The 22,599-nt window shown below is 41.4% G+C and overlaps 1 protein-coding gene across 4 annotated transcripts in view; it reads right to left on the reverse strand.

Moving 5' to 3' along the window:
- STRADA (STE20 related adaptor alpha) overlaps positions 1-22,599 on the reverse strand; it is a 59,123-nt gene that overhangs the window by 23,485 nt on the left and 13,039 nt on the right. For 3 of the 4 annotated variants that reach the window (XM_033918617.1, XM_033918618.1, XM_033918619.1), the window contains exons 4-7: positions 15,647-15,755; positions 11,882-12,005; positions 3,522-3,693; positions 339-443 (exon numbers count right to left, since the gene is read on the reverse strand). In XM_033918617.1, the coding sequence (XP_033774508.1) occupies positions 339-443; positions 3,522-3,693; positions 11,882-12,005; positions 15,647-15,755 (510 nt within the window). Of the gene's footprint in view, positions 1-338; positions 444-3,521; positions 3,694-11,881; positions 12,006-15,646; positions 15,759-18,228; positions 18,386-22,599 lie in introns of all 4 variants that reach the window. The other variant, XM_033918620.1, reaches the window with a different exon arrangement.

Genomic DNA, 22,599 nt, shown 5'->3' on the forward strand with positions numbered 1-22,599 from the left:
AGGAAGGGAAGACTAGGCATGAACACCTCACAGGGTGGGCAGAGTGGAGGAAGGGAACAAGAGAGATGCTGAAGAACAGAGGATATGTAGGGAAAGATACTCAACTCAGGTGGTGGGGGCTGGCGTACCCTGAGCTGCAATGCATCAAATAAAAAGGAGGGGGTAGAGAGACAGGCAGCATATAATGAGAAGGTTTGCTTAGGGAACCAGACCCTTGGGTTGGCCCTGCACAGAGTAAATAATGTATGCATTCTGAGAATTATCTTCAGTATCCCAACTCCCTCATCAAAAGAGTACTCCCACTGAACCAAACCTATGGAGCAAGAGCAAAACCTTACCTGGGTGGCAGGCATATCCTTAAATGGGACGTGGCCATTTGCTAACTCACAGGCAGTTATTCCCACACTATAAATGTCTGATTTGGCATCATACCCCTGCAGATTCTATAATCAGGAAAAAAAAGGATGAGAAAATTTCTATTTTTACATCATTTTGGTCAACTGCTGCTAAAAGCATGCAAAGTTGTACTGTTACCTAGATTAATAAAGCCAGAGGGGCTGTGAAAAAGAGTTTATGAACTTACCCTGGTAAGCTCTTTTCCAGTAGATAGGTGAGACATTCTAGACCAGGGGTGCCCACACTTTTTGGGCTTGCGAGCTACTTTTAAAATGACCAAGTCAAAATGATCTACCAACAATAAAATTAAAAAAAACCCACAAAGCACACTGTACGCAGAAAAAATGTTAATAATCATTCCTATTCCGGGGTTTTTTCAAAGAGGTCAAAGCAGATGACTCTATGCACTGTCACTTCAGTAACAACCATACAAAAATAGACAAATATACCCCCCTCCCTTTTTACTAAACCACAATAGCAGTTTTTAGCACAGGGAGCTGCGCTGAATGCCCTGTGACCCTGGGCAAGTCATTTAATCTTCCACTGCCCCAGGTACATTAGATGAGTCCACCAGGACAAATAAGGAAAATGTGTCAGAGAGAAAGCTTCCAACACAGCCGTGGATCGCTGTGAGGAGCCACCGCCCACGGTTTTGACCAGAATAACAACTGCATCAAGGGAGCCAGCCAGAAGTTAAACACCCGCTGGAGGGAGGGAAGGAGGGAGAAGGTCATGTTGGGTCCCAAGAGGGAGGGATCACAAATTTTGGAAAAATGATGGAAGGAAGGAGGGAGGGGGCAAGAACTTGAGACACAGAATGAAGGGAAGGAGGGAGGGGAACCATAGGATGGAAGAATGGAGAGAGTGAGGGAGGGAATAGAAAGGGAGAATTGAGTCAGAGAGGAAAAAGAGATTGTGCACATGGGGAGATGAAGAAAAAGGAGAATTGTTGGGCATAGGGAGGGAGAGAGAATTATTGGACATGGTAGTGGTAGAGGAGTGAGGTAGTGATGCATGGGGAAGAGAGAAATGAGAGGGAGTAATATTGGATGTGGTGGTGGAGGGCAGAGGAGTAAGGTGGATTTTCAGTCTGCTTTTAAACAAGGTAAGGAAAGGAGCTTGGTGGACAAACTCGGGAAATTTATTCCAAGCATAGGAGGCAGCTAGATGAAAGGATCAAAGTCTGGAATTGGCAGTAGAGAAGGGTACAGCTAAGAGTGGCTTATCTGAGGAATGGAGTTCTCTAGGAGGTGTATAAGGAGAGAGAAGCGAGGAAAGATATTGAGGGGCAGCAGAATGAACACACTTGTAGGTCAGCAATAGGAGCTTGAACTATATGCGATGGCAGATAGGGAGCCAGTGAAGTGACTTAAGGAGAGGGGTGACATGAGCATAGTGAGGTTGGTAGAAGATGAATCGTGCAGCAGAGTTTTGCGCAGATTGCAAAGGGGAGGGTTACTTATATCCCAAAGTTTTCTGGGATCTATACTTGTTTTCAGGATAAGAATTGCCAATATAAAAATATCAGAAAAATTGACAGTGGTGAAATAGGAAGCATTGTATAGTTACAAGGGACTTAGATGTGTATTATCATATTAGTCTCACCACATGACCTGGAACACCATTATCAAGAAATTAAATTTTGCATCAATTTTGGCCATGAGGGCCATTTAATTCACAGTACACAAAGAGGAAGCAGAACACAAAAACAGTCAATAAAAGTAAGATTATAATATCAAGGGGTCAAGATGGCGTCGAAGATGGACATGTGTGCAGAGCTCTCTCCCTGATAGGGGTTTGCTGAGACGGTGCAGCTGCCCTTGGCATATTTTTTTTTTTAGCTATGGGAAAGCGGACTTATGTATGTTTTATCCTTTTTTAAAGGAGACATTACTTAAAAATAAAAAAGTATAAAATATAAAAAACAGTTTTAAATGGACGCTGTAGAGAGGAACCCAAAAAAGCAGTAATACTTACCCTGACTGAGCGATCTTCCACGTGTGCCGCTGACAGCTGCTTCAGCATTCCCGCTCTGATGAGGCGCGCCTCTGAAGAAGCTCATCATAGCTGTTATAGAAATGAATGGGAGAACCAGGCTTATGCTGTCAGTGGCACACGTGGTGGATTGCTCAGTCAGGGTAAGTATTACTGCTTTTTTGGTTCCTCTCTAGTGTGTCCCTTTAATGAAGGTTTATTATTAGATACGTACGGTACATCTTCTGTATTAAGAGATTGCAAATTTAGGATCTGCTCGACCTTGCTTTTGCTCTTCAGCCCTGAGTGAAAATGCACTCTCTGCTCCTGTTTACCTTGATATATGATGAGCCTACCCCCTCTCAGTAGGATCATGGGATGACCAGACCCAGTCTATTCATTACTGCAGCAGTCCAGGTACAGGAGCCATGGACCAAAACTCCTTTTGAAATCGTGTAATCATGGGCCTTAAATTTAGTCACTAGGACCATGGAGCACTGCTCCTAAAGGAGCAATAGCAAAAGGAGTTGCTTCCTTTGGAAAGAAAAGGTTGAGACTTTTCATTAGGGTATAAGGGTGGAACTTGGAATGCTATACTTATGGAATTGTCCTGGCCTTTTGTTATTTATAATAGTATATGCATAACATACTTTTAATATATTTTAGCATTGTTAGCTGCCCTAGGATTTTTTTAATTTGTTTTTGGATGAGAACAGCATATGCATTGAAAAAGCAGTGCAATATTATCTGAAGCTTGTATTAGACCACATAACAATGAACCAAAAATGATAACATCTGAGCATTTGAAATCACACAAGCTCCTCTTCATACATTCAAGAGAGATTCATATGGTCTGAAAAGCTCTCACTTACAAGGTAGTACAGTACAGGGGACAGAATACAAGGTTAGTTAGATTTCGGGCAGTTTTAAATATTTTGCGTGATTTCTGGTTTATTCTTAGAATCTCTCATGGCCTACTGCTAAACTTTCAAAACTCAAATCGACACAGCAACGAACCCCTTGATTAGAATAGTAAGACACGCTTTGACTTGAGAAAGCTTACTATAAATATCAGATTTGTTGTTTTAGGACAAAATGAGAAACTACAGGAAAGATCTGCTAAAGTCACTGAATCAAAATCTGAAGCTCACCTGCTGGAGGACTTCGGGACTCAGCCAAGGAAGAACCTTGATACTATATTTGGGGAAGTCGTGCACAACTTTCAGACGCTGCCCATGATTAATCATACTAAGAATACTGCGGAGGCCTGAGAGGTAAACCTTCCCATCCACTGATATCAAGATGTGACTTGCTTTCACACTCCTTCAGGCAACAAGAAGAAAGGGAAAAAGAAAACCATTTAAGAGGATGAGCTGGTGTTTGCCTCTATTTGGATATCCACATTGCAGAAACATGGTGTTAAGACTGCATGACGATTAAGAAGCCTCTTGCTCCAATGGTACCCTGCACTTGGGCAACAGAAATTCTTCTCAGGATAGGTCCCCAAGCCAAGAATCAAACATCCAGGTCTTCCTTGGCTTTCCCTGAAAATAAAAACATGATAGTGGCTGGAGCAGCTGCCTCAGCACCATGACTCTGGCCAAGTCACTTAACACTTCATTGCCCCAGGTCCAAAAGAAGAACCTGTCTAAAAAAAATCAGTAAACTGTTTTGATTGTAACTAAGTCCCATCCCCTTTACCCAACGACACCATAACAAGCATTATCCTCTTCTTCCCATTATCATTTTTCCTTATGTCCTACCTAATAATGTGGCTTATGTCCATCAACCAGCAGATGAAGACAAAGTAGCTCTTGTGATCCACCTTTGAAGAGTATCATGTCCTAGCAAAGCATTGGTCATGCATAGGGGCTTCAGCATATACTATAAGAACAGAAGAATAGCCTTCAGGGGTCACAAGTACTTGGCAAAAAAAAAACAAATAGTAGCAGCATTTCATGCCACTGATCCAGGGCAAGCAGTGGCTTCCCCATGTCTGTCTCAACAGTAGACTATAGACTTTCCTCCAGGAACTTGTCCAAACTTTTTTAAAACCAACTACATTAACCGCTTTCACCACATCATCTGGCAACGCATTCCAGAGCTTAACTATTTTTTGAGTGATAAAAATATTTCCCCCTATTGGTTTTAAAAGTATTACTCTGTAACTTCATCAAGTGTCCCCTTGATGCAGTAAAAAATTGATCCACTTGTATCCATTCTACACTTCTCAGGATTTTGTAGACTTCAATCATATCTGCCCTCAGCCATTTATTTTCTAAGCTGAAGAGCCCTAACCTCTTTAGACTTTCCTCATACAAGAGGAGCTCCATCTCCTTTATCATCTTGGTCGCTCTTCTTTGAACCTTTTCTAGTGCCACTATATCTTTTTAGAGATAAGGAGACCAGAACTGAACACAATACTCAAGGTGAGTTCATACCATTGAGTAATAAAGGCATTATAATATTTTTACTCTTGTTTACTATCCCTTTTCTAATAATTCCAAGCACAGTTTGCTTTCTTGGCCTGGGACTGCAGGCAGATATTCTCCCATGTGGGGTGACGTCATCCACAGAGCCCAGTACGGACAGTATTGAAAGTGAACTGTCACTTTAAGTTTTAAGAAACTTAACTGCCCGCTCCGCACATGAGCGCGTGCCTTCCCGCCCGACGTAGGCTTGCGGTACCTCAGTTCGGTAAGCAAGCTAAGAAGCCAACCCGGGGAGGTGGGAGGGATGTGAGAATATTTTTATTGAACAGGATATTCTGTTTCATTTGAACATATATAGCCTTTAGAAATATGTTGCGAGGAATCGTCCAATTCCAGATGTATTGGGCTTCTTGACAAAGGAGGAGAGAACTCATACCGCCCTGTTTGTTGGTGTAATACATTACGACGTGGTTGTCCGTTTGAACTAGGACAACGTGGTTGGACAGAGTATTTTGAAAGTGATGAGAGCATTTGAATGACCTTTAATTTTAGAAGGTTGATATGTAATGATTTCTGTAGCGAATTCCAAAAACTGTGCATTTTGAGGTCGTCCAGGTAAGCCCTCCCAAGCATACATGGACGCATCTGTGGTGAGAATTTTTTGATGTGGATAAACCTGAAAAAGGAGACTCCTGGAAAAATTGACAGGTTTCATCCACCACTAAAGAAATGATTGAAGTGGTAAAGTGACCTTGAACTTCTAGGATAAGGGGTTGAAGGCTTGAGACCACTGAGAGGTCAGACCACTGAGGTACCTTGATATGTAGGTGGTAATGTGGACACCATGTGACCTATAAATCCCATCATCTTTTTGGCTTGCAGTGCTTGTAGAGTGGAGACTTGATCGTAAAGATGAATTGTCAGGTCTCTGTTGAGGAAGATAAACTTGTAACCGATTGGTATCCAGTATGGTTCCTATAATTTGTAGACGTTGCAAGGGTTGTAGTTGAGACCTGGAAAGTTGACTTTGAATCCGAGCTTTTGAAAAAAAATCTATGGACAGTTTTTTCGCCAAGCAGACTGTCTGAGGAGATGTGGCTTTTATTAGGCAATAGTCTAGATAGGGAAACACTTGGAGACCATAAGTCCGTAGTGTTGGTGTTATAACTACCAGACATTTTGTGAAAACTCTTGCAGAGGATGCTAGGCTGAAAGGGAGACAACCGGCCAGGGAGGAAGTGGGACCATTGGATGATGGAGACAGGAAGGGAGTGGTAAAGGAAGAAACAGATAGCTGAAAGGTTAAACAAGTTCTTCTCGTCAGTCTTCACGAGAGAGGACACATCCAATATTCCAGAACCCGAAGAGATCTTACATGGAGACCAGGATGGGAAACTGGTCATACTAGAAGTAAGCCGGGAGGAAGTCCTCCGTCAGATAGACAGACTAAAAAGCGACAAATCACCAGGTCCGGACGGCATCCACCCAAGGGTACTAAAAGAGCTGAGAAACGAAATAGCAGAAACTTTTCGCAAAATATGTAACCTTTCCTTAGAAACAGGGGAGATCCCAGAGGACTGGAAAATAGCAAATGTCATGCCCATCTTCAAGAAAGGATCAAGGGGTGACCCGGGAAACTACAGACCGGTGAGTTTGACCTCGGTTCTGGGAAAGATGATGGAAGCACTGATTAAGGACACCATCTGCGGCCACATAGAAAAAATTGGGCAGCTGAAGGCAAGCCAGCACGGCTTCTGCAAGGGAAGGTCATGCCTCACGAACTTGCTGTACTTCTTTGAGGGAATAAACAGACAGATGGATAAAGGGGAATCCATTGACATCATTTACCTTGACTTCCAAAAAGCCTTCGACAAGGTACCCCATGAACGGCTGCTTAAGAAGCTGTGGAACCACGGGGTGGAAGGGGATATCCACCGATGGATCAAACATTGGTTGGCAGGCAGGAAACAAAGGGTTGGAGTAAAGGGCCATTACTCAGAATGGCAATGGGTCACGAGTGGAGTCCCACAGGGGTCGGTGCTGGGACCGCTCCTGTTCAATATATTTATTAACGACTTGGAGACAGGGACGAACTGTGAGGTCATTAAATTTGCGGACGACACCAAACTCTACAGCAGGGTTAGAACCAAGGAAGACTGTGAAAACCTGCAAAGGGACTTAACGAGATTGGAAGACTGGGCAAAAAAATGGCAAATGAGTTTTAACACTGAGAAATGCAAAGTCATGCATGTAGGGAAAAAGAACCCGATGTTCAACCATAAAATGGGGGATCGTTGCTGGGAGTGAGCAAACTTGAAAGAGACCTGGGGGTGATGGTAGACACAACATTGAAAGCATCAGCACAGTGTGCGACAGCCTCAAAGAAAGCGAACAGAATGTTGGGTATCATCAAAAAGGGTATCACGACCAGGACGAAGGAAGTCATTTTGCCGCTATATCGGGCGATGGTGCGCCCACATCTGGAGTACTGTGTCCAGTACTGGTCGCCGTACCTCAAAAAGGACATGGCGGTACTTGAGGGAGTCCAGAGAAGAGCGACAAAGTTGATAAAGGGTATGGAAAACTTCTCATATGCGGACAGATTGGAAATGCTGGGGCTATTCTCTCTGGAAAAGCGGAGACTTAGGGGAGATATGATAGAAACCTTCAAAATCATGAAGGGTATAGAGAAGGTAGACAGGGACAAATTCTTCAGGCTGTGGGGAGCCACAAGCACAAGGGGGCACTCGGAGAAATTGAAAAAGGACAGGTTTAGAACAAATGTTAGGAGGTTCTTTTTCACTCAGAGGGTGGTGGACACATGGAATGCGCTCCCGGAGGCTGTAATAGGCCAGAGCACGCTACAGGGGTTCAAGGAAGGTCTAGATAAGTTCCTAAAAGATAAGGGGATTGAGGGGTACAGAAAGAAGTAGAGGTAGGTTATAGGATTAGACAGAAACCACTTCACAGGTCACGGACCTGATGGGCCGCCGCGGGAGCGGGCCACTGGGCGCGATGGACCTCTGGTCTGACCCAGTGGAGGCAACTTCTTATGTTCTTAACTTTCCCAGGGTGCCTATGATAGCCCCTAGAGAAATGTTGAAACGTTACATGATGGAAATATTGGAGCTTTCTGAAGAAACATTACCTCCATTTACATAGGTCTATTACCTTCCAAATAAGACACAAGAACAGCAACAACAACAGAATTTGGGACATGATTTAATGAACATATTTAATATTTTGGAAACATCTGATAAAGAATTGGTGGCTCCAGCAACTTTACTTTTAACAGTAGCTCTCGCACCAGATAAAAACTGGTTGCTAAAACTTTTCTTTAAAAATAAACAAAAATAATTTTTAGGTTGCAAAATACAGATGTTTCCAGATTTGGCCAAGGAGACCCAGCGAAGGAGACGCAAATTTTTGTTAAGGAAACCTTGTGTTATAGCTCTAGGGGCAACATTTTATTTGCGACATCCATGTAAATATGTAATTAATTATCGGTCAAGTTCAAGTTCACGTTTATTTGATTAATCGCCTATATAAAACATTCTAAGCGATGTACAATTAAAAAACAAATTGTGGGGAGACAAACAATCTTAGTAATAATAAGTTAAAAACAGAAAACAAGAGTTGTTAACATCATATATAAAACAAAAAAACAAATTAAAAACAGAACACATAAATCATTAACAGTAAATATAAAACAAAAATATCTAGAAATTTAATGATTTCTCTGTACATATAGTTTAATGACAAACGTGACAAGGAGGAGAGGGGGAAAAAGTTACAAAAATTTCTCATAATAGGGAAGAAAAAACATATATTAGGGGAAAAACACAAAGGCGTCATTGAATAAAAAAGTTTTTTAAAGGAGATAAGATCTTTGTCTTTTCTAATAAAAAGAGGCAGAGTGTTCCAGAGTTGGGGAGCTAAAACAGAGAACATATCATTTCTCCTTGTTCCCATAATTTTTAAGGAGGGGACCGATAATAAATCTTGATGAGAGGATCGAAGGGATCGGGTCGAATGGTATGGAATAATCATTCTAGAAATGAATTGTGGCGCATTGAATAATAGTACCTTGAAGACTAGAAAAGCTATTTTGAACGTTATTCGGTGGTTAATAGGCAGCCAGTGTGACTTAATTAATAGTGGTGTTACGTGGTCGTATTTTTTTGCTTTATGAATAAGTTTTATGGCAGTATTTTGGATTATTTGGAGTCTTTTCTTTTCTTTTTGGGATACATTAAATAGCAAAGAATTACAATAATCTAATTTAGAGATAATCATAGAATGAACAAGGATATTGACAGATTTTGGTTCTAGAAAAGAAGAAATAGATCGTATCAAACGGAGTTTATAAAAGCAGGATTTAATAGTTTGACTTATATGGTCGTGAAAAGATAAATTTGAATCAATGATTATGCCTAGATTTTCACGGTTGATACTAATTCAATTGGGGTATTATCAAGTACAAATGGAGAAATTGGTGTAATGTCTTTTCTCCAAGTAAATAACATAGTTTGTGTTTTCTGTGTATTTAATGAGAGTTTATTGTGGCAGAGCCAATTTTTTATTGTGTCCAATTTAGTGTTAATAGCTGTAATTTCTTCATCATTTTCAGGGTCAAACGGTGAAGGTTTGGATGTCATCAGCATAGGAGAATGAGGTAAAGCCCAGTGATTGACAGATAGTAAGTAAAGGTGAGAGAAAGATATTGAATAAAAGAGGCGACAGAATAGAGCCCTGGGGTATACCAAAAGGTGAAGAGTAAGAAGTAGAGTAGTCGTCTTTGACTGTAACCGTTGAAGATCGGTTGGAGAGAAAAGATGTAAACCATTTTAGTACCTGTCCACCAATACCAAAAGATTCCAAACGATTGAGTAGAAGAATGTGGTCTATAGTGTCAAAGGCTGCTGAGAGATCTAAGGAAAAAAGAGCAACCGATTTGTGGTGGTCTAGGTAATAATGGATATTGGTTACAAGGCCTAACATTGAATATTCTGTATTATGATGTTTTCGAAAGCCCGTTTGGTTAGGGTGCAGTGCGTTTGATGATTCAATGAAGTCTGATAATTGTTCAAAGACTAATTTTTCAGCTACTTTTGTTCACATAAATTTGTTTTCTTTGAGCCATCTCAACTGACAACCTTTCTCTCAACTTCATGTTTGGAGAAAGATGGAACATGAGTACTAAGTTTAAGAAAGGGTGTACTACCTCAGTCAACTAGTATATCTTTGTAATTTATTTTTTATTATTATTATTTGCCCATCATCCACCTTGGATCCCATTTGAGGACTTGAGTAGAGATTTAAGCTTATATTTGATGTTTTGATGTTTTACAATGTCTATTTACTTATTTTCTTGCTGAATTTCCTTTCTGTATAAGTTATGCTTGATTATATTGAAAGTTCAATAAATATATATAGAAATAAATAAATATGAGCCAGAAAAAAACCCAACAGAAAAATAGCGTCCACTGCTTAACAATTCACAGTCCTTTTAAGAGGGAAAAACAAATGCAAAAATAACCCTCTTGTCTTCAGCAGAGGTTTCTGCCTTTCTAGCACAACAAACAAACATTGGCATTGCTTCTCATATTAAGGACCAACCTCCATGCTTTCAGAGATGGGTTCTGGATCCACTGGCCATTCTGATATGTCCATCTCCTCCCAGACCTCAGGACACACCCTAGGTTGAGACAGGGATGGACCTTTCTCTGGCATTTTCTCATCCCGGCCTAATTCAGGCCCTGGTGAATCACTCTGACTGTTTTGTCCCTCCTCCCTCTCCTGACTCAGGTCTTGCTCTTTATATCTGTCAGAGCCATACCCCCTGTACCTGGGAAGGAGGATGGGGCTTGGCTCTCTCCCTATATTGCCTGTACTGAGGCTGTCTTAAGGTAACAGACTTTTCCTTATAAACAGTAAATCTTGCTGGCTTTGTAATGTGTTTATTTTGTGCTGTGCTCTTCTGCTTGTTGCTGGAAAACCAGTCTTCATCCTGTTCGTATTCTCTATCAAAAGAGTAGTCAGCTAACTCCTGACTCTTGCCATTAATTTGGTCAGCTCTTCAGGTCAGGGAACGGACATTTTGCTTCTTTTCCCTGGGACAAAAACAGGACTGGCCCTAGGTTTGTCAGAATACAGACTGGTACATATTTGGGACTTTGTTACCATTTCCAGCTATTATTGTTTTTATGGACTCAGTTTTATGATTTTTAAAAAAATGTTATTAATATATCTGTAAGTGCTGGGTTTTACCTTCCAGTTTTTGTTTGTGGATTTTCTTTTGGGTAGTGGGAGTACTGAGGTTATTGGTTTGATACAGCAAAAATACCACCACCAACATCAAAGAGTTTAGATAGCGTTTACTATTTTTATTGTTTAAGCCCTGAGTGTACTTGCTGTTAGAAGAGCATAGCTGAAGCAGCAACAGTTTAGGTCAGTGGTCTCCAACCCTGTTCTGGAGGATCACCAGGCCAATCGGGTTTTCAGGCTAGCCCTAATGAATATGCATGGGGCAGATTTGCATGCCTGTCACTTCCGTTATATGCAAATCTCTCTCATGCATATTCATTAGGACTAGCCTGAAAACCCGATTGGCCTAGTGGTCCTCCAGGACAGGGTTGGGGACCACTGGTTTAGGTGACATTAAGGGAAGAGAAGAGAGGATCAGTACCATCAAGTACTGACCTCTAGCTTCAGCAACGCCCTATACTTAACTAATTGTAAATAAGAGGCACCAGGGGGATTCAGGGAAATGGGCTTTGAGATGCCCAGGCCTGTCTACAGAAAGCTACTTTCATTCCTCTTCCTCATATTCATCAGAAAGACCATTGAGCTCAACAAATTTAGTCAGAAACTGGTTTAGGAATCGATAAAGCTATTTTAAGCTAAGGAGCTGCACAGTACACTGTCATCAACTGCTGAGACAGAAAATGAGTGTGTTCTATGGCTAGGGGTGAATCACAGAACTACTTTTTTTCTATCCCCATCCTCTGGTCAATGGATATAACCCACACGTTCTGGCCTGATCTGTAGGATGCAAAGAAGTAGGTATTCCTCCTTACCTGTGTACATAGCCCATTTGGTGAATATAGCTGAGGGCTTTAAGTGTTCCTTGTAGGATGTATGCAATTGCCAGCTCACTCATTCCATCCATGAAGTGGGTACCAATAAGATCTCTAGCTGAGCCTTGTAAGAGAAGTGTAAAATTAAAGTCAGTGGTAGATATAGAAACCTCAATGAGCAACATTACTACTACAGGTGTTTTTACACATTGGATATAACCTTCAACATTAAAATTCTATGGGCTGCTGCTTGCCACAATATTCAGCTCCATTTAACTTTCTGTTAATATACACAGGATCCTTACTTTAGGTAATCAATCCTTGCTCACAAACCACTTGCAAAAGGGTGTCAATCACATCTTTCAGCTCCTCCTTCTTCACCAGTGAAGTATAGCTCCCTCTTCAATTTGTACCAAAGGAATAGATCTCCACTGTTAACAGGAAAAAAGAAAAGGAGGGACACGGGAACTTCCCCGAAAATAACATACATTTCTGTTCTGCCTTATAACTCATGAAAAATACCATCGTGGAAGTACAGACCAGATGTATTTCACGTATTAACAAAGGTGGAAAGAAGAGAAAACAAGAGCCGGCGGGGTTTAAAAGCGAAGTGAAAAAGGCTATTACAGCCAAGAAAACATCCATGAAAGAATGGAAAAATGAAGAAAATAAGAAGAGACATAAGCACTGGCAAGTTAGATGCAAAGCATTGATAAAGAAAGTTAAACAAGAATATGAAAAACAACTTGCCAAAGAGGCAAAAACTCATCGTAACATTCTTTTAGGTACATCAAAAGCAGAAAACCTGTGAGGGAATCTGTGGGACCTTTGGACAATCAAGGAATAAAAGGTGCATTCAGGGAGGATAAAGCCATAGTGGAGAAACCGAATGAATGGTTTTCAAGGGTGATGAGGCGGAGGAATTGAAAGAAATCTTGGGGAACCTGGAAGACGTACTAAGCCAAATCGACAAGTTAAAGAGTGATAAATCACCTGGACAGGATGGTATACATCCAGGGTACTGAAAGAACTCAAACATGAAATTGCTGATCTGCTGTTAGTGATCTGTAACCTGTTATTAAAATCATCTGTGGTACCAGAAGATTGGAGGGTGGCCAATGTTACACTGATTTTTTAAAAGGCTTCCAGGGGGGATCCAGGGAACTATAGACCAGTAAGCCTGACCTCAGTGCTGGGCAAAATAGTGTAAACAAGTATAAAAAATAAAATTGTGGAACATGCAGACAAACATGATTTAATGAGACAGAGTCAGCATGGGTTCAGCCGAGGTAGGTCTTGCCTCCCCAATTTGACTGACTTCTTTGAAGGTGTGAATAAACATGTGGATAAAGGTGAGCCAGTTGATGTAGTATATCTAGATTTCCAGAAGGCTTTTGACAAAGTTCCTCATGAGAGGCTCCTGAGAAAATTAAAAAGTCATGGTATAGGAGGCAATGTTCAATTGTGGATTAAGAACTGGTTATTAGACAGAAAACAGAGGGTAGGGTTGAATGGCCATTTTTCTCAGGGGAGGAGGGTAAATAACCACGTGCCACATGGATCTGTGCTGGGACCAGTGCTATTTAACTTATTTATATATGATCTAGAAATTGGAACTATGAGTGAGGTGATTAAATTAGCAGATGACACTAAACTGTTCAAAGTTGTTAAAATGCATGCAGATTGTGAAAAACTGCAGGAAGATAATAGGAAATTGGAAGACTGGGTGTCCAAATGGCAGATGAAATTTAATGTGGACAAATACAAAGTGATACACATTGGGAAGAATAATCAAAATCATAGTTATTGGATGCTAGGGGCTTCCTTAGGGGTCAGCACTCAAGAAAAGGATTTGGATGTCATCTTGGACAATATGCTGAAACCTTCCACCCAATGTGCGGTGGCGGTTAAGGCAAATAGGATGCTAGGAATTATTAGAAAAGGGATGGTTAACAAGACTAAGAATGTTATAATGCCTCTGTATCAATCAATGGTGCACCTCCCCTGAGTACTGCATTCAGTTCTGGTTTCCCAGGCAGCATAGTGCATCCCACGCTTGTCAAATAAGCTTTCCACAGAAGATTCACAAATTCTGGTGTACATCCTTGAACAGGAGGCCCCAAGGACCCCTGCAGGACCTCAGATTGGCTTCACTTCGGCTCTGCAGTGTCTGCAAATTTGCGTTTCATCCCTTTACTATTTGAGGACTCTGGAAGGGATTTTCTCCCTACCATAAGCCCCCCTGCAGTTCCCCAGCCCTAGAGGACTCTGAGGAGGCTAAGTCCAAGGCTCCCTCCCCTCCCTCGCATGCGCACAATACACATACACTCCTCAGCCAACCATCCAACACAAAACTGGCATGTTGACTTGAAAGGAAGTTCAGGCAGCAACAGAGAATAGCACGCTCGAGTATCTTGGATAGAAACGGAAGAATGGAGACAGGGTGATAGTTGGACGGGCAGGAGGGGTCCAGCGAGGGTTTTTTGAGAAACAGTTTAACCACCACATGTTTGAAGGCAGCAGGGACAGTTGCAGTGGAAACAAATAGATTGAGAATATGTCATATGGGAGGGATAACAGTATGTGAAATGGGGTTGAGTAGAGGGGTGGGAATAGGGTCTGAGGGGCATGTAGTAGGCTTGGCTGAAGACAGAAGTGGTGCAGTTTCTTTCTCTGCTTCAAAATCCCTCAATAGGACTTGAAATTGACTGAGATGGACTCCGCCGGCTGTTCTGTCCCTATATCCTATTTATGGTCCTCTGCCACCAAAGCCTCCTGAAAACTGAGTAAAAAGGCCGGAAAATAACAAAAAACAAATAGAGCAAATTATAACATCGCTTCTTAGTTTGCTTGCAGAAGGAAAACCCAAAGAGGGAGCTATACTCCACTTGTGAAAGAGCAGAAGCTGAAACATGTGATTGACATCCTTTGGCAAGTGGTTCACAAGAATGGATTGATCACCTAATGTACAGACTCCTATCTCTCCCTGCTTAGCTATGCGAGTACCAGCACTGAATAGCAGCTGATCCTGGATAGTCATTGTCGGTTCCCAGCCAATAGCTGGCACTGAATATTCAGAGAGATAAGAATAAATTTCCAGCAAGTTCCTTGCATAAAAGATATATCCATTTCAAGCAAAACACACACACAGTGTCCTACCTTATACAGGATGCCACATCTTTATGCAGGCTCAATTCATATATTCTCTAGAGTCTCAAGCTGAGGTTGCTATCAGGCCACATTGGAAAGTATATATTGACATATCTAATTTAAACCATTAGAAATTATACATATTTTAATGGTGTTAACCTTTTAGGTGGCATCACTGAATAACTTGATGCAAGAAACAAAGTCTGCCCCAGCACATTATGGAGAGAACAGCAAAAAGAGGCACTGGAGATGTCGCAACCAACAAATGGATACAAGTCTATTATTTGAAAATAAGCCACTAAAATGTATAAGAACAAAGTCCCGACTAGGATCCAAGTTTTGGCGACAGCATCGCCTTCCTCAGGGGACAGTATCAAACGTGTCAGATCTCTGCTTCACGAATGTTGTTGGTTGCCACATTTCCACTGCCTCTTTTTTTTGTTCTCCAGAACATTATGGGACAATGTTCTGCACAGGGTTAAATACCCATCAGATGCCAATTAAATGGGGACATATTTGTGATCATTTCTCTAGAGTCTGCCCAAAAGCTCTGGGATTGAACATGAAACTACTAACATGCAAAAGAAAAAGACAGGAGCTGCTGCCTCCACTCACCATAACCCATGAAGGGTGCGATTACCCAGAGCTCATTCTCAGCTATGAAGGTGGCTTTATAAGGCACAATGTTAGAATGATTGAAAAGCTTTGAGATATGGAGTTCACTCTGAAAGAATAAGGATACACATAATAGGAAACAAAACTGTTGCAATGGGTTACTCGAATGGAGGGCAAAACCTCACAAATATTGGCACAAGGCATTAAAATCAGGAAAAGGATACACGGATTAGGGAAATTAAGTGTACAAACCTTGGTTTGCGAGCATAATTCGTTCCAAAAGCATGCTTGTAATCCAAAGAACTCATATATCAAAGCAAATTTCCCCATAAGAAATAATGGAAACTCAGATGATTTGTTCCACAACCCAAAAACTTTAATACAAAATACTACACGTACTTGTATTGGAAGATCTCGCTCGTTTAGAACAGTCACTACACTTGCAGCGTCAGAGAGAGAAGAACCATCGGCTCAGTTGTGATGTGTGTATACTGTATGTACTTGTATTGCAAGACATTGCTTGTATATCAAGTTAAAATTTAATGAAATGTTTTGCTTGTCTTGGAAAAAACACTTGTAAATCAAGTTACTTGCAAGCCAAGGTTTTACTGTATCTATTTCAGTATACAACCAACAGTTCTTTCCTGCCCAAACCCCTGCATTAATCTGCATTCATTAAAAATGCAATTCTTAACAAGAATAACTTATTTATAAACAAAGATTCTTTAAACCAGTGTCTCGCAAACTTTATGAGCCATGGCACACTAAACTGGAGGCCGGCTCAAGGCACCTGGAAGTGCAAGGACATTGCCATGATGATGTCCGTGCGTGTGCGGAGACACTCCAGACAGGGCCCTGAGCTGCCAGTGGGGGGTGAGGACAAAGAAGAGGACCGGCGAGGAGGAGAGGAGCCAGGAAGAAGGAGAGGAGCTGGCAGCGGCTGACTGCCTACAGGATGTGCCTCTTGCCATGAGAGGCACATCCTGTAGGCAGTCAGCTGGTGCTGGAGCCTCTCCTCCTCCCTGGCATCTCACGGCACATCTGCATCTTATGCTGCGGCGAACATAAGAACAAGAATTGCCACTGCTGAGTCAGACCATTGGTCCATCGTGCCCTGCAGTCCGCTCCCGCATCGGCCCTTAGGTTCAAAGACCAGTGCTCTAAATGAGTCCAGCCTCACCTGTGTACATTCCAGTTTAGCAGGAACTTGTCCAACTTTGTCTTGAATCCCTGGAGGGTGTTTTCCCCTATAACAGCCTCCAGAAGAGCGTTCCAGTTCTCCACCACTCTCTGGATGAAGAAGAACTTCCTTACGTTTGTACAGAATCTATCCCCTTTCAACTTTAGAGAGTGCCCTCTCGTTCTCTTTACCTTGCAGAGGGTGAACAACATGTCTTTATCTACTAAGTCTATTCCCTTCATTATCTTGAATGTTTAGCTCATGTCCCCTCTCAGTCTCCTCTTTTCAAGGGAGAAGAGGGCCAGTTTCTCTAATCTCTCACTGTACTGCAATTCCTCCAGCCCCTTAACCATTTTAGTTGCTCTTCTCTGTTTGTGATACATTGCTTTAAAACCTAATGTTTGAAATCAGACCTAGTTAATATTTTTTGAGCAACACATTTTTGATCTCTTGGAAGCATTGCCATTATTTTCAGTTTCTGAAACCCTAAGATGTCATAAGAGAATTAAGAGCTCCTCCTTAGGGAGCTGTTAACATAGGTCTTCTGTCTCAGAGGAGGCTGCAAAAAGAGATTAGGTTCTTATATCTTATCCAGTAGATAGGGATGGTATGCTGACCACAGGTACTCAATCCATTCTCACAAGCAAACAGGAAAATCTACTATTATCCTGTCTAAACATGCCCCCAATGGGTTTTAGTAAGAGTGCAAACACTTGATTGAATTCATCTGGGGTCCCAAACATTCATATTCAATAATTCTTTAGAGCACATTTAAGAGATTTAGGCTGTCTTCTTTACCAAGTAATGGAATGTGAAATCAAATATTCTCTGAGCTAGCCAGCTCAGGAATATCTGTCATCAATTAAACCACGAGGGTTTTAGGCGCGAAATTGAAATGTTTTAGACAAAGGGCCCCTTTTACTAAGGTGCGTTAGGGCCTTAACGCGTGCTAAATTGTCCCGGGCGCTAGACCTTAACGCCAGCATTGAGCTGGCATTATTCTAGAAGCATACCACGCGGTAATTTTGTGCATGCGCTAAAAACGCTAGCGCACCTTAGTAAAAGGAGCCCAAAGAATATTGAACAGAGAGATAGAGAAAGAGCACTTATAATTGTAATACCTCTACAAATGTGTTATCTATTTAGTTTCCCCAACTCCAGTTTAACCAGCAAATTACATAAAGATAATATTGTTATGCTTTTTCTTACTATTAACCCCTAATGTTCTTTTCTGGTGTTGGCTGCAATCCATATTCAATATTTTTATATCTTTGTACCTAACTTTTCATATGCTCTTAATTGTGCATTGGCCCTATTTATCACAACTGTATTGCTAACTAGATTTACTCAGAATCATATGAAAAGTAGGTGTCTGCATGTAGAAAAATCTACAATGTATTCAGCACACTATCCGTTCCAGTACGGCCTGCCACACCTTTTGTCGGACAGCGCCACTCACAAGCATACTGCAGAACATGTCAATCACAGCTTTTGAACACCTCATCCTCCTTCCCAGTCTTTGTTGCCCCCTTCAGCTCATATCAAAGCATGTGAGAGCTCTAGAGTAAAAGACAAGAGAAGGAGTGACACGGGGAACTCCCCAAAACCAAGGTTCTGATCTACTCATATAACGTTATAACAGTCAATAATGAAACTGTGATTTATAAATGAACGAATATTGCCACTGAACAGTAAAACATATCAAATAAAAACAACAGTTTAAATAAGAACATAAGATTTTGTAACGAGTAAATAACATTTTTCCCTTAATTATACAATTGCAAATGAGAGGGTGGGGGGGTTCTAATCTTATATTAATTGTTTGGATTAGTAGAAAAGAATATATTATTTGATATACGTGATTACATATGATATGGTAAGGGTAGGAGGGGGGGATAAATTTCATTAATTTAAAATGATTGTAACAGAAATTCAAGATGTTTGTAAGTTTAAATGTTATTTCCGATTACACTTGTAAGTTGTTAAAATGAATAAAGAATTTTAAAAAATAAATAAATACAAAGAACATAAGAATTGCCATACTGGGACAGACTAAAGGTCCATCAAGCCCAGGTTATAAGTACCCAGCTAGATCCCAAGTAGTAAAACAGATTTTATGCTGTTATCCTAGGAATAAGCAGTGGATTTCCCCAAGCCATCTCACTAATGGTCTATGGACTTCTTTTTTAGAAAATTATCCAAACCTTTTTTAAACTTCGCTAAGTTAACTGATTTCACCACATGCTCCGGCAACAAATTTTGATTTAATTACATGTTGTGTGAAGAAATATTTTCTCCAGTTTCTTTTATTTATTTATTATTTAGTTTTATAGCCTGTCCTTCCCAGGAGCCCAGAACGGGTTACAGCGATACATTCACAATATTTTGGAGGGACAGGATTAAAGGTACATTCACATTATACTGAAGGGTGGAGTAAGGGAAATAGAGGTGCATTCACAATACACTGGGGAAGTGAAGTGGGGGTTACAGAGGTATATTCACTCTAAGATGGAGGGCTTTAGATTTAGATCGGCACAAGTTATAGAGGTATCTTTGGGTGTAATGGAGGCATATATAGATTGGATGCATTCGATTAGATTACAATCGGCATATACTAGAGTTAGGGCCTGTAGAGATGCATTCACATCATATTGGAGGCATTTGATTGGAGTATTTTTGTCATGTACTCGAGTCAATATTAATGGGGGCAGCGGTATATTCGCAACTAAACAATACCGCGCCATTAACAATGAGTCTTAGATGATTGGTTTTGGTTGCATACCATTAGAGCCTGGCCTTTAAAGTTTCAGGGTGGGTAAGCACTGGTTCGAGAACAAAATTGTTTTTACTTAGTAGCTTCATTGCTAGTATTTTTGAAAAGAGTGAACAAGTGTTCCACATCTACCCTTTCAACTATACTCAGTATTTTATAGATCTATAGCATATCACCCTTGGTAGTAATGTTTAATTTTTATTATTATTTTGTAATGTTGTAATTGGTAAGTTACCTTCCTAGGATTGCCTAGACTATTTCTTAAGAGCTAATTACTAGCTAATTACTTTTTTTTAGCCTTCTAATTGGTTCAAGGAACTATAAATCAGAAATCACGCCAGGGATGAGTGGGAGCTAAACACTAAAGACTTTCCTCAACTGCTATCTGTGCCCTAATCTGATCTTATGCTCTGAAATGTAGACTAAAATACTAAATCTAAACCAGGGGTGTCAAACTCAGGCCTACGGGCCAAATTTGGCCCGCAGGGTAATTAAATTTGGCCCACAATTTGGCCTGCCATTCCTTCCCTCCCTCCATGCCAGCTTCCCGGTCTCTTCTTCAAAGCAGCCTGCAAAGGATCGCTGGTTGGCTATAGCGAACCTCGCAGGCTTCTGTTGATCTCCGTAGCACGTTCTCTCTGCCGTGATCCTGTACATCAGAGGAGGGGCGGGACCGCAGAAGAGGGAATGTGCTGTGGAGGTCGATGGCAGCCTGCAAAGTTCGCTACATAACATAGTAACATAACATAGTAGATGACGGCAGATAAAGACCCGAATGGTCCATCCAGTCTGCCCAACCTGATTCAATTTAAATTTTTTTTTTATTTTTTTAAATTTTTCTTCTTAGCTATTTCTTTTCTTTTCTTTTTTTAATTTTTCTTCTTAGCTATTTCTGGGCAAGAATCCAAAGCTTTACCCGGTACTGTGCTTGGGTTCCAACTGCCAAAATCTCTGTTAAGACTTACTCCAGCCCATCTACACCCTCCCAGCCATTGAAGCCCTCCCCTGCCCATCCTCCACCAAACGGCCATACACAGACACAGACCGTGCAAGTCTGCCCAGTAACTGGCCTAGTTCAATATTTAATATTATTTTCTGATTCTAAATCTTCTGTGTTCATCCCACGCTTCTTTGAACTCAGTCACAGTTTTACTCTCCACCACCTCTCTCGGGAGCGCATTCCATGCATCCACTACCCTCTCCGTAAAGTAGAATTTCCTAACATTGCCCCTGAATCTATCACCCCTCAACCTCAAATTATGTCCTCTGGTTTTACCATTTTCCTTTCTCTGGAAAAGATTTTGTTCTACGTTAATACCCTTCAAGTATTTGAACGTCTGAATCATATCTCCCCTGTCTCTCCTTTCCTCTAGGGTATACATATTCAGGACTTCCAGTCTCTCCTCGTACATCTTTTGTCACAAACCTCCTATCATTTTTGTCGCCCTCCTCTGGACCGCCTCAAGTCTTCTTACGTCTTTCGCCAGATACGGTCTCCAAAACTGAACACAATACTCCAAGTGGGGCCTCACCAATGACCTGTACAGAGGCATCAACACCTTCTTCCTTCTACTGACCACGCCTCTCTTTATACAGCCCAGCATCCTTCTGGCAGCAGCCACTGCCTTGTCACACTGTTTTTTCACCTTTAGATCTTCGGACACTATCACCCCAAGGTCCCTCTCCCCGTCCGTGCATATCAGCTTCTCTCCTCCCAGCATATACGGTTCCTTCCTATTATTAATCTCCAAATGCATTACTCTGCATTGAATTTTAGTTGCCAGGCATTAGACCATTCCTCTAACTTTTGCAGATCCTTTTTCATATTTTCCACTCCCTCTTCGGTGTCTACCCTGTTAGAAATCTTGGTATCATCTGCAAAAAGGCACACTTTTCCTTCTAACCCTTCAGCAATGTCACTCACATACATATTGAACAGGATTGGCCCCAGCACCGAACCCTGAGGGACTCCACTAGTCACCTTTCCTTCCTTCGAGCGACTTCCATTAACCACCACCCTCTGGCGTCTGTCCGACAGCCAGTTTCTGACCCAATTCACCACTTTGGGTCCTAACTTCAGCCCTTCAAGTTTGTTCAACAGCCTCCTATGAGGAACTGTATCAAAGGCTTTGCTGAAATCCAAGTAAATTACATCTAGCATATGTCCTCCATCCAGCTCTCTGGTCACCCAATCAAAAAATTCAATCAGGTTCGTTTGGCACAATTTACCTTTTGTAAAGCCATGTTGCCTCGGATCCTGTAACCCATTAGATTCTAGGAAGTACACTATCCTTTCTTTCAGCAACGCTTCCATTATTTTTCCAATAACTGAAGTGAGGCTCACCGGCCTGTAGTTTCCTGCTTCATCCCTGTGACCACTTTTATGAATAGGGACCACATCCGCTCTCCTCCAATTCCCAGGAATCACTCCCGTCTCCAGAGATTTGTTGAACAAGTCTTTAATAGGACTCGCCAGAACCTCTCTGAGCTCCCTTAGTATCCTGGGATGGATCACGTCTGGTCCCATCGCTTTGTCCACCTTCAGTTTTTCAAGTTGCTCATAAACACCCTCCTCCGTGAACGGCGCAGAATCTACTCCATTTTCTCGTGTAACTTTGCCAGACAATCTCGGTCCTTCTCCAGGATTTTCTTCTGTGAACACAGAACAGAAGTATTTGTTTAGCACATTTGCTTTCTCCTCATCACTCTCCACATATTTGTTCCCAGCATCTTTTAGCCTAGCAATTCCATTTTTTATCTTCCTCCTTTCACTAATATATCAGAAAAAATTTTTATCTCCCTTTTTTACATTTTTAGCCATTTGTTCTTCCGCCTGTGCCTTCGCCAAACGTATCTCTCTCTTGGCTTCTTTCAGTTTCACCCTGTAGTCCTTTCTGCTCTCCTCTTCTTGGGTTTTTTTATATTTCATGAACGCCAACTCTTTCGCCTTTATTTTCTCAGCCACTAGGTTGGAGAACCATATCGGCTTCCTTTTTCTCT

The sequence above is a fragment of the Geotrypetes seraphini genome, chromosome 13 (assembly GCF_902459505.1).
Source record: "Geotrypetes seraphini chromosome 13, aGeoSer1.1, whole genome shotgun sequence".
NCBI classification, from domain to species: Eukaryota; Metazoa; Chordata; class Amphibia; order Gymnophiona; family Dermophiidae; genus Geotrypetes; species Geotrypetes seraphini.